This window comes from Dermacentor silvarum, chromosome 2 (assembly GCF_013339745.2).
Source record: "Dermacentor silvarum isolate Dsil-2018 chromosome 2, BIME_Dsil_1.4, whole genome shotgun sequence".
Classification (NCBI taxonomy): Eukaryota; Metazoa; Arthropoda; class Arachnida; order Ixodida; family Ixodidae; genus Dermacentor; species Dermacentor silvarum.
In genome coordinates, this window is record NC_051155.1 from 249,770,275 (window position 1) to 249,783,359 (window position 13,085).

At 44.2% G+C, this 13,085-nt stretch overlaps 1 protein-coding gene and 1 pseudogene across 1 annotated transcript in view; one reads left to right on the forward strand and one right to left on the reverse strand.

Moving 5' to 3' along the window:
• The window catches only part of LOC119443112 (DNA replication licensing factor mcm7), a 32,949-nt gene extending 19,873 nt beyond the window's left edge, over window positions 1-13,076 (forward strand). The window contains exons 12-15 of the mRNA XM_049662583.1: window positions 1,829-2,010; window positions 7,313-7,568; window positions 10,455-10,564; window positions 12,284-13,076. Coding sequence (XP_049518540.1) covers window positions 1,829-2,010; window positions 7,313-7,568; window positions 10,455-10,564; window positions 12,284-12,491 — 756 coding nt within the window. The 3' untranslated portion in view covers window positions 12,492-13,076. The remainder of the gene's footprint in view (window positions 1-1,828; window positions 2,011-7,312; window positions 7,569-10,454; window positions 10,565-12,283) is intronic.
• On the reverse strand, window positions 8,952-9,125 carry LOC119443305 (U2 spliceosomal RNA; annotated as a pseudogene).
• Window positions 13,077-13,085: the final 9 nt, after the last annotated feature.

The window sequence follows — 13,085 nt, forward strand, 5'->3', positions numbered from 1 at the left end:
GCCTCAAAGGGGCATTTTAATAAATGCGAGAAGGTTGCCGTGGCAGCTTCTCAGCTTGAGAAATTCAGAAGAAACGCTGGGGCGAAATTGCCACAAGTGTCTCGCCACGTACTTCTCAGGGGCTTACACGAAAGAACCCCATGTCCAGTCAGCTTTGCTTGCTTTACACAAACCTTGCCCACATCCTCCTCTCGTGAAAGTCCCTCGCGAAAAACGAAGCCCTGGAGGGACTGAATCATCTGCTGGGCCTCCTGTGGAAGAAAGGCACATGACGGAAGAGAGGCACATGATGCTGGCGATGCCGTGAAGGCTGGAAAGCAGCGTACAGCGGCTTGATTTTTTTCCAGGATTTCGCATTCCATTCCCTTTCGGCACAGACACCCAGTAGCCGGACTTCGTTATAACCGATAGTGCAGCACAGGGGCATTGTAGTAAGCTCGTTATTTCACCATAGATACAAAAGTTGACAGTGCAGCAGGTTCTCATTGTTGTAACCGATATACAGTGTAGATCGCTTATAACGTAAGTCTCCGGAGTCGCTAATATCCGCACTATAAGCGGTACCGCACTATAACCAAAGCAACAATTTTCAAGGCCCCCACATATGCAAAACATGTGCACCGAGCCGCCACGCGTATGCGACAGTCGAGGAATGTGGCTAGAACGTTTGCATTCAATTTACAGTCGAATCTCGTTAATGCGAACCAAATCACGCGGCGGCGCCTCCGACCGGCATTGCTCCGGCACCGCCATAGAGTAAAAGCTTAGGAGAGACCCACCCCTCAATGTTGCGCCGGAACAAAACAAAAAGAAAAAAAAAATGCGGCTGAAATTTCACCCTCTCTCAAATGGCAAGGTCACCGATTCTGCGTTGCGCCGGAACATGCGTTTACCTGAACAGCCACGCTACTGTAGCCACGCGTAGAAAATGACAGTGAACCCTTCTTTCTCCTTTATGCTTCCTCTACTTTCTAGTCACGTGTTGACCTTGCACGCTGCCAACTACGGCGCAGAGGAAGCAGCGGCGCTGTCCCAGGTCAGCCAACGAAACTGCCCACGCCGGCAAACGTCCGTTTCCCGATAACGGCAAAAAATGAAACTTCAGGGAGCTAGCGCCGGGGCGGCTGGAGCGGTGGGGCCTGCACGGCGGCGGGCGTGCACGGTGATAGTCGAAAGTGAGGGAGCTACGAGGGAGGGCGAGGGGAGCCACCGAAGCGGCGGAGTTGCCGAGGTGAAATCCGCTTCCCTGCCGCCCTCCTTCCTCACATTCCATGGTCTCCGCGTGCGCCCTTCGCCGTGCTGTGCCGGCGCCGCCCGCTCCCTGAAGTTTCGTTTACTGCCGTTATCGTGAAGCGAGCGTTGGCCGGCGTTGGCAGTTTCGTGGCCCTCGCTCGCTATGCACGCCGTGATATTTCATAACTCGCACTCAAGATTCTGGTTTCAGCCTCACTGGCTGTTCGTTCGCACCACCTGCCCTTCTCCTCCACTTCTTCTCTCTTTCTTCCTCGAGCACTCCTTGGGGCGCCCGTTTGAGGGGAGCATTCGCCGTCTCCGCTGACTTCCGTACTCCCAGGCAGCCCCACTGTAACCAGTATTTCGTTTCCCGCAACTGCACTATAAGCGATACGTGTATACATGGGAAAATTGACGGGAGTCTGAAAAGACCGCACTATATCCGGTCCTGCACTATAAGTGGTTACGTTATAAGTGGTCTATACTGTGTATTGTTAAAACCGGTATCGTTATAAGTGGGTTCGACTGTATAAGGAAAGCCGTCATTGCACAAACAGTGTGTTATGCTTTGTACATTTTATTTTCTTCCTTGCAGGCTGGCATCATGACAACGCTGAATGCACGCACATCCATTCTGGCGGCAGCCAATCCCGCATACGGTCGTTACAACCCAAAACGCTCCATTGAACAGAATATTCAACTGCCGGCTGCGCTTCTGTCACGTTTTGATCTGTTGTGGCTCATCCAGGACAAACCTGACCGAGAAAATGACCTCAGGTGCGTCTAGCCTGGCTGTTGTATATAACAAATAACAGAGCAGTTTTCTCATATATTTTTCTTAATTTGTGGCCCACTGACACAGCACCGAATGGGGCCTGATTAAATATTTTTTGTACAGTAGAATTCTGTGAATTCGACTCCGGATAGTTTTATTTTTCGTGCCTGCCCCAGTGGTGACCCTAATATCGACCCCTTTAGTGGCAGCGTCTGTCTTGGTGAAGCTTAGGGGACAGTGAACACATCATCTCCTGTTGAAAACGTTTATTTTCGGCCTGCTCTAGGAAGGTTTTCAAGCAACAACAGTAGCTCACAATGTTTCATTGTGGTACTTGCCCAATTCTAACACACACCCTTTCTTTCCCTCATGAGCATTGGGCTGAAACCTGTGGTCGCGGCGTTTGTATGCTTTGCTGCATAACTGCCCCAGCCACACTGGAGGAAAAACGTAGGAAATGCGCTGCCAGCGGTAAAATGCTGCTGCGGCAGTGTGGTTACACCGACTGGCGCGGCGCCGCTGTGGCAATCATGTGACAGCATGAAAATCTTGCCTCCTCTCTTTTACTCTGCGTGCTTTTACTCTTCTTTCCCATCTAAATAGATGGGAAAGAAGAAATTTTTTTTTCGCCAACCACTGCACCAAATTTGATGAGGTTTGTTGCATTTAAAAGAAAAAGTTAAAATCTTGTGACTGTTGGCAGTGATGTTTTTTTTTATTTATATCGTCTACTTTGAAATAAACATTGGCAAAAATTGCAAATTCTCAGAGAACAAAACTATCAGGTTTACTATTCTGGCAAAAGTCGCAAATTCTCAGAAAATGAAGCTATCATGTTTACTATTCTGTAAATCAGCAATAAAAAATGATATCACAGTTCTGTAAATTGCACCTAATAGTACATCTAAAGCGGATAAAACTGATATATGTATTACATATGGCTAAAAAAAAAGAGTAATATGTGAGTAGAGCTTTTTGCAAAACCCTTGTCAACAATGTAAAAAATTTACGTGGTATAAATTCACATATCAAATTTGGCCGCTTTCGGTGATCTAATAGATGCAGTTTACAGAATTGCGATATCTGTTCTTGGTTCAGAGCTACATACTTGTAAACTTCGTGCTTCTATTTTTTTTAACTTACAAATTTTTGAAAATACCTTTAAATAAAATCAGGCCCACAATTGAAATTCCGCTTACAACAGTCACTAGAATTTGACTTTCCTTCTCAAATGCACCAAATTTCATTAAAATTGGCCCAGGGGTTATCTCAGAACAGGCTGCGTACAGGTCCTTGAAATCCTTGAAAACCCTTGAAATTGCAAAGTGCGTTTTCAAGGCCCTTGAAAGTCCTGGAATTTTTCTGCTTCCTTGAAAATCCTTGAATTTCGTGAGCAATGCACTTGACATTGCGACCTCCTTTCTGTGGTAGATCGGCGTCGATCTGACAAACTCCCCATTTCAGAAACAATACGCCGGCGCGAGCACACATGGTTCCATTTTGCAGAACTGCGTGGAAAAAAATAAAAGGCTTCGCTGCGTCAAACCGCGAATGGAGCGAGAGACCCGTGCCGCACTTGGGTGCTTGCTCGGCTGGCAGTGTTTACGCTGCTTTCCTCACCCTATCGTTCGTTTCACTCCTCGCCCGTCGGTCTGCCTTGTCCTACTTTCACTCTTGCGCACGAGATGAAGCTAAAGAGAGTATAGTGGGAGCAACTTAAACACTGATGCTCAGTGCCTTTGGTTGGAGGTTTGTTATAATATTATTTTTGATAATATAAGTATAATAACATTACCGTATTTTCCTGTCGATAATTTGCACCTTTGTATAAGACGCACCACCCTCAAAACGGCATTTATTATTTTTTTTCAGTATATAAGTCGCATCGGTGTATAAGGCGCACCTGTTCTTTCAGTAATCGATTTAAAAAAGTTCGTGATGTTTCGCTCCATGAACGCGGGTCACACGCAAGCGTATGAGTGCCATATATTTCCACTCTAGGCGCATTTCTGCCGTAATTGTTGCTGCGACGTTCCGTATAAAGTGCAAGGGCGAGAACATCGTCCCTGCATGCCATATGCTGTATGTGCGAGTGAAAGCGGGCGACGGTGAGCCAAATCGCGCAGAAGGGAGGAAAGCGGGAAGGCAGCCCGGGAGAGGGGGGCTGCCTGTACTCTCGTAGCAACTGCGTAGTTTGCGCAGCGGCGCGCGCCGTATCTTATCTGCAGATGTGACGACTTCGCGGTAGATCGACTTGCGGTCGGCCTACCGCCGTTTGCGTTACTGCTCCATAGTTCTCGCACGGCGCTCAGGAACTTGATCATGAGAACCCGGCACCTCGATAGTGCGCACAGAACCCGTATCAATTAAGTCAACCAGCAGGCTTCACGTGGCCATAACATCGGACCCGATTTTGACGGCAGTTTTTCCGAAAAAAAAATGTACATAGGTCACACCGTTCTATAAGACGCACCAACGAAAAATTACGAAAAAAAAAAAAACGGGTCTTATACACCGGAAAATACGGTATGCTGAATGTTTCGGAAATGTTATAGATGAACTAACCTAGTTAATACTGCAGAAGCCTGAGCAGCTGTTGTGAGTGTTCGTTGTGTTAACTTTTGATATTGCGGACTTGAGAAATGATCAAGACAAGGCATGTTTTACAAATTACAATATACATCTGTTTGTTATAATTTAATGAATGTGTAGCAAGACTACATCGAATGGTTTGGAAATGTTCGGTAAACTTTCCAAGTTAATACTGGAGAAGTCAGAATAGCTGTTGGAAGCATTCATTGGGTTTTGCGAACTATTTTTTTGGTAGTGTTGTGAACTTGCAAAGTGATCAAGGCTAGACATTATTAACATCATTGGGATATGCATTTATTTCTTTTTATTTTAGTGCAGTAACCCTATGCTGAATGTTATGAATGTTTTTGGTGATTTATCCAGCCTATACTGGAGAAATCTCAGCCGCTGTTGTAAGCGTTAATTTTGTGTTAACTTATCAAGGCTAGACACTTTTATTGTAATTGTGATATACATTTATTTATTGTAAGTGCAATAAAACTAGTCATTTTTGGAAATGTTAGAATTAAGAAATCCTACTTTGGATGCCGCTTTGAGTCCTTGAAAAACCTGTGGCAGGTCCTGGAAAGTCCTGGAATATCCTTGAATTTTTGCCTTGCAAACCTGTACGAACCCTGCGCACGTGGCTCTGCTGTGTGAATGAGGAGGCGAACGAACCTTACTGGCTTGGCTTGACCGACTTGTGGCCTCCGAGGTTGCGATGTGATCTCAGAGGCCACGCCTAGCTGCACCAGCGTGCATGACGTGCCACATTGAGAGAGAGAAGTAGATGCACTGGTTTTCACATTGCCATGTGCAAGCAGTGGTTCATCATTGCAATCGCAGTTCTCTTAATGTGGCGCAAGGCGCACATAGGGCAGAGCTAAGCATGGCCTCCGAGATTGCATTGGTGCAATATCTGAGGCTACACCTAGCTGCACCAGCATGTGCTGGCGCCGCAGTGAAAAAGAAAAGTGCAATGGAAATAATGAGCTGCTGCTTTTGCGCAACTACGCGAAGTGAGGTAAATGAAATCACGATATAATGAACTTCAGGGGACAGCGGCAAATTGTTCGTTATTCTGATAGGTCGTTAGAGTGAAAGACCTAAAATTAACCATTTCACCCATCAATCCACCCTTCAGTTTATCAGTTGTCACCATATGAGCTATCCACAAAAACATCACTGTTGGCTCTTGGCCCACGCTGTTGCTGTTTTGCATAGATGCCGCCGCCGCGGAACCCCGTAAATAGAGTGGCGCATGCAAAAGAGATGCTGGTGCCCAGAAAGCCACCGACAATGAAGAAGCTCCATGTAGCCTATACAGCATAATGTTTCGTTTTGTTTGTTTTTCATATTCCTTGCTGGGGACAGTGCAGCTGTCTCGCTCAAAGTGGACAGTTGAACTATTACAAAATGCTAGAGCGTGTAAAACCATCTGGGAAGTGTGACTGTGCGGCATCCCCGCGAGCAAGGAGGTTACATTTCTCTGCACACGTAGCTGGTACAGCCACTGAAAGAAGCGTGAAAGAAAGAGGTGTTGGCAGAAAGAAGGAAGAGACGTGTCTCTGTTTCTAGGCGAGACTTGTCTGGGTGAAGCATGCGCTCACAAAACATGATACATCGTTGCTTCTGGAATAGAAAAGAAATGAAAAAGGGGGAGTGTTATTGTTTTCTCTGGTGCCATCTCGGGTTTTCTGAACTCATGCATTGCGACGTCCGTTTTTTGCACCTTGTTGTCTGTTAGCCTACTGTTCTGGCTGCCATAAAGGATGCACGGAAATGTAAGAATCCCCAGACTTCGGAATATTAGTTTTTAGTATTGAGGCGTTTACATGACACAGAAACTAAATAACAATCATTATTCTGAAAAGTTTGGTATTCTGAAAGTCGTAGTAGTACTGAAATATTTTTATGTTGAACCTATAAGCAGTCAGCAGGAAATTTCTTAAAAGTTGTTAATCTGAAAAGTTAATGTGGTGTTCATAGTAACGAGGTTTCACTATGCATGTATGCTTTCCTAGAAACCGTATACTGTGCAGCTCTCGTCATCAACTTCACCATACCATCCTCCTTCCTCTTCAAATCCTATCTATTTTTGTTCCCTCAGATGCCTTCCCCAGAAACACTTTGCTAAAGCCAACCTCTCCACCTTTCTGCCATTAAGTAACTTTCTCTTAGTAGTGAGAAAGACCTGTGTTGCTCCATGGCGTATTCAACGTGGGAGTTTTTAACTTCTGCTCCGAATGTGTGGCGACACCTGCGGAAAGCAACATATTCGGCATGCAAGGGCTGAGTATCTTTTAGTTCCGGAGACAAATCTAGTTATATGCACTTACTGGACAATTTCACTTGGATAAAACGAAGCTTTAAATACAGAAATCTCTAAGAATTACAAGGTGAACTTACTTCGTTATATTGTAACGTAGGTTGAAGACAGAGGCTAGCTAAATAGACGCGGTGTCTTTACTAGCGGACCAGCGGTGGAAATGACCATGCGGTGGAAATTCGGTGGAATACAGCGGTGGAAATGACCATGTACCAGCACTGTTTCTGCAGTGACAGAATAAAGGTGGCAGTTTGACAGGTCTAACCTGCATTAATAAAAAATCCCGTGGCGGTCTGTTTTCTTAGTCATTTTAGTTCTAGGAGTAGAGTATTGCTTGTGCCTGAATCTTTTAAATATATTACAATGTTTCACTGCTATGTCTTTCTTTGCCTCCCTCTTCTCAGACTGGCGAACCACATCACTTTTGTGCACAAGAACTGCACGGAGCCACCACAGGGCACCCATAAACCACTGGACATGCGTCTCATGCGGCGTTACATTGCACTGTGTAAAAGTAAGCAGCCCGTGGTTCCTGAGGAACTGACTGACTACATTGTCAGTGCATATGTTGAGATGCGCAAGGAAGCACGCAACAGCAAAGATGCCACCTTCATGTCACCCAGGACATTGCTAGCTATTCTACGCCTTGCTACTGCTCTGGTATGCACTTTCTCACAGCATTTTATTTATGTGTGTCTCTCATGTGTGTTGACTTCTGAACCTTGAGCACCCTATGACAAGTTCATAGCTTTGAAATGAATAGTGCCTCCTGGCCAGTTATAATTTATAACACCTGCTGTCTTGGAGCCAAGTCAGCTCTCAGTAATTAATGATGGATCGCGCTGAGCAGAACTTTATAAACACTGTTAAAAAGGACAAAATTTAGAGCAGATCTTGTTTTGTTGTCATCTGAGGGACTGTGATGCACTTCGGTCCACAGGCAGCTATTGTGCTTCTAGTGACATTGTTCATTGGTGTTGTTCTGCATGTTTTATACGAATCAGAACTCTAGAAAAGGCCTTTTTCAGAAGTTGGTCTTTAGCTGTCACAGCCAAGTTGGCTCCAAAATGTTGGATGCAGTAAATTCCAACTTTGAAGACATCATTCACTTTGTAGTTACTGTAACCAGACATGTAGTGCTGTCGAAATTTTAGCTTGCAAGTCTGTTGTGAATGTGTTGAGCAAGTGTAATACAGTGGCATGGAGGACATATTTTATTCAGAAATTGGGCTCTAATTTGTTGATAGGTTGGGTTCTTTATTTTATTAGACTGTTTACCTGGTTGTAGCCAGTTTTTTTTAGTGAGAAGAGTGCTTGCATGAATTGTTTTACATGAGGTGCATATTGGTTGCTCTTCTAGAGAAAATATACAAGCTCGAGCTTTTGGCAAATATGCATGTTTGAAGCAGCACTGTACTTAGGTACATCCCGTTACTTAAGGCGTTTTACCAGCTGTTACCAGCCCAATGACCACAAAAGAAAGAATATACTTGAAAAGTCTCCTAGATTAGCGACTGTGCGGATTTTGATTAGTATTCGGATGGATTTATAGGTGAGGAAAATATCTTCCAGAAATCAAACTTTGTGCTCGGCACAGGAACATAGGCTGAAAAGGAGATGACGTGCTTGACGCATTCACTGTACCTGAGCGCCGCCAAGGCAGATGCTGCTGCTATTGGAATCACTACTGGGGTCACCATTGGGGTTAGGTTCACGTGTACTGACCAGCCAAGTTCGAATGTTCCGGCGAATACCAATTTCAGGATCGAAATAAGGAAAGCTTGGGCCCATAGAAATGTATGGCCAGGACCTTCGATCGGGATTGAATAACTGGAGTCGAATTAACGAAAGTCTGCTGTACTTAATTTTTCCTGCTACCAGGGTAAGCTTAAAATTACCCCTCATGTTTTGCTTCGTCCGGATTCCGCAATATATTTTGGACGTTACGAATTAATGACTAAAAAAACTGTTGCTGTCTTCTGATGTTTTTCTACAGCGAAGCTTTATATGGCTAGTTTTCAGCAGATCGGTGTCTGTAGACCAAAAACGTGGGCCGATCCCGAAGATAGTGCAATACCAGGCTTACCCGCGAGGTGAAGTAGGCTTCAAGCAGTCCGCCAACTTGCAAAAATAAGTTTAATATCTGGTCCAAATGTAACCCGTATCAGATATTAAGCTGATCAGAACAGATACTACGCTTTGACCCGCGTAGGCCATGTCGACGTTCGCAGTACGCCGTCTCGCGTATTCAAACTAGGGCCTACTAATCTGAGTGTCTTCTGTCTCCTGACGTCATGCTCTACGTGGGCTCCTTTCCTCAGTTCTTCTCGGACTGTGAAATGGGTAGGCCGCGTGTTGTACAGTCTGAAGAAGAACAGCGTGCCTGCCAGGAACGACGGCGTGAAGAGAAAAGGGGATGGGCGCGGCGGCGGCAGAAGGAGGCCACCGACAATAGGCGGGCTGCAGGCACCAAGCGTAAGCGTGCTGCCCGCCAGGCCGGAAGAAATGCAAACCATCCACGTGGTCCTGATCCCGCAAACTTGGAATGGTTCACTGGTGCAATGGTCAACCACAACATCCACAGCTTCACTGGTGATCCATCTTCACAGAATGGAATGGCACTGATTTTTTAACAGTGAAGCTGCTTAAGCCAGCCGTAATTTGTGATGTGTATCAAGAAACTACCAAGAAAGAAAATAAAATAAACTTTTTTGCCGAGGCGGGATTTGAGCCCGCGCTCCCCCTGTCCCAAAGCGAGCGTCGTAACCACTAGGCTATACAGCCACGCTTGCAGAACATGCATTTATGCGAACCATATGATTGCGTTCGAGCGTTGTCGTCTTCGTCCACAGCTGGCGCGTTCGTACGCTTGTGCTCTGCAGGTGAAGAGGTCTTGCACGCTATGAGAGCAAGAGAGACACATTCACGGAGCGGGTCTCCTGGAACGCGGTGTCAGTGTTGCAAGCTGCGCTATGCAATGCGCAGTGACGGCTATAAGTCCGAGACAACGTGAAAAGCAATTATCATCATCATAACTAATAAGATGAAAAGTTTGCGCGCACTTCCGGAAAATGCGGAGCTACGATCGCCCAGCTTCGCTGTTTCAAGCGTTGCGTGGCCGAGTGCAAGGTTTTTTATTATTCATGGAATTTTTGCTGTGAAAGTCATGGAAAACCTAGAAATGTCAAGGAATTTTGAAGAAAGGATTTGCTAGACACCCTGGTTTTATCAGTTCTAAGCAGACGGCATCATATAGCTGCACACCTTCACAGCAGCATGACATAACATATTTGCTCAGATACAAGGCTTTGTGCTTTCTACAGTAGAATTGCTGTAGAAAGCCTGCGCCCTCTCTATAAGTCTCAAGAAAGTTTGTGTTGTCATGTTATCACACATTTAAAACCATGCTTTTGCCTGTGTTGTTGATCTTTGCTGCGTATGTTTTGAATGTGGAACAGTTACTGTCATTTTACGTTCTTTTTATATATAGGACTCCTATTATTTCCAAACAGTCATTTCTTCTATCTGTTCCCCCTTATGTTGCAGGCAAGGCTCCGTTTGGTTGAAGTGGTTGAAAAAGACGACGTTAATGAAGCCATGCGTCTCATGGAAATGTCGAGAGACTCCCTTGTACAGCATACCGAGTCTGGTGGCAGGTAAGCATTATCACTTTGTCATAACTGTGGCCCATGTTGAACAGTTGGTTCAATGTGTGTCTCTTCCGGTGCTTTTAGGTTTCAACATTTTAATTCAAGACGTAGTCACTACAGATATACTCTGATACATAAAATGCAAGCCTGGTCACAGGCGTTTTGAATGAGTGTATTGCAGTAATAATTGGTCAGACAATTTATGAGAATTCGTATGTGAAACTTCAAAAAAGTGCATCAACACAAATAAAAGTGATAATTTACTGTGTTTAGTATAATTACTGAGTGAAAAAATCTGAAGTATGCAAAACATGCACCTGGTTCCTAGTTCCAAACTTTTGTAAGTCAGATCATGCCAATCATTCCGAAGATTTGTTGGCGTCAGTACTAGCCATAGTGATACCAATGCTATGCGGGAAAGCAGTAGCTTTGCAAATGTGAAAACGGGTGAGCTACTATTGTGCAGGGAGTATTCATCCTTACTCAATGCATTCTTTAGGCTTGCGAAACAATAGCTGTCGGGTCAGGGAGCATGTAGAAGCCTCATCATACTTGATTATTGCATTCTATCAGCTTTTCTGTGTGAGTAAGGTAGTCTAACGCGCGTTCAACTGGCGCTGGAGCCTCCACGTGCTCTGTTCCGTTCCTATACAGTGCTTTACAGCATTGCACAATATTGTACAGTAATGAATACGGGCACTTACACAGGTGGTGTTCAAATGCTAGAGATTATATAACTACTAAGTCGAGCTTCACTCGAAGGTCGGTCTGAAATCGACTGCATGCTCTTGTGTGAGTGAAAACCCGACATGACAGGAAGGATTGTTTGTAATAATTTGTGCATACGCTGTCGAAGTGTTGCTGATGGATAAAAGCAACCCACGGTGTGGAATATAAAGTTGCACTTGATATTACCCGAACACAATTATCAAAATAGCACACACACTCATGAGCATCTACTATTGTTTGAGACGACATTAAAACAGATATGTCTAATCGAAAAATTGACAACCCGACAGAAGCTTTTGTCTTCACTGCTGCTGTCATATTATAGATTATGTAAGTGCTAGAAGCACTGGAGGCTAGTTTCGATGGTGCCTCCAGTCAGTTTCATTTTTCCAGACTCCCTATCTACCAAAAATTGTCAAATGTGACGAAGAGGTCAAGTTCGGTTGTCATGTCAGATGGTGCACGGTGTTGTTGTACAGTGGAATCCCGTCGATACGGTCTTTATGGAAACTGGAAAATCAAGCATATCATCTGAAAATCGTATCATCCAACATATCCAACCAAATCATATTATCAGGAAAAGAAAAAGAAACTTATCCCCAAAAAACGTATTATGCAGAATCGTATCAATGAGATTCCACTGTAGAATTCCAACGGAAATATTTAACGTGTAGAAAAACTGTATCAAATTGATTAATCTATAGGCACAGTAACGAAAGAGCACTATGCCTAATTCTATGTGTGTTTATTGTTCGGCCAGAAATGCTTAGCTTGCTTTTGCTTATCCCTGACAATTGCCACAGCTTTATAGCAGTTGCTAATATTCTGCCCATGCTTACCAAAGTTAAGCAACCATCTTAATTGTAGGTATTTATGCTGAGACATCACCTAATAAAGAAATAGTTGGGAACCTCCCTTTCATTGTTACACTGAGAAAAATACGCCTGTTCAGAAAATTAAGTTTTCTAATCATACCAATGGTGTTTATATTTTCAGGGTCCAGACGGTGACTGATAAGATCTTTGCACTTATCCGAGACATGGTCACAGAGTCTGGGGGCAAGACAGTGAAGATGGCTGATGCTGTTGAGCGTTGTACTTCACGTGGGTTCCGGCCCAACCAGATCGAGGAAGCCATTGAAGAATACGAGGAACTCAATGTCTGGCAGGTTAACCAGGCCAGAACGAAGATCACCTTTGTTTGATGCACAAGTTCTTCACTAGCAAAAACTTTGCACTGATGAAGTTTGCTACCAAGGACTGTAAATATTGTATGAAGCCAATTGCTTTTTATCGTGTTGCATCTTGTGTCCAGAGAAGTACCTGCATGTGTGTTGACACTTGCAACGTTTAATATAGTTAGTGCACTACACATTGTATCATCCATTTTGCACTAGTTTTGAAAGGCCTATCTGGTAAAATCTTCCTGATGTTCTTGTTTGCAATCTGTTCAAAATCAAGTTAGTACTTGTCTATTTCATATTTAGCCTGCTTTCTAAGTGAACCAACATGTTTACAAGCCTGCTATGCAGCTAAGGCTATTGAGGTCACTAAATTGATTGTCTGCAAATATCTGGTGTGCTCTGACCATCCATATTTCAGTTGTGCATGTGCACAATATGGGCTAGCATTTTATTTAGTTTTTATTTTACGCCTGTGGCAATGCACTGCATAGCCGGCAAAACCAGCACACTTCACTGCCACTTTCACACATATATTTTCTTTTTTTGCTCTAAACCTAGTTTGTGTTTTATGTACCTCCATATATGTAAATAAAGTTTGAAACTTCATGTGTTTTG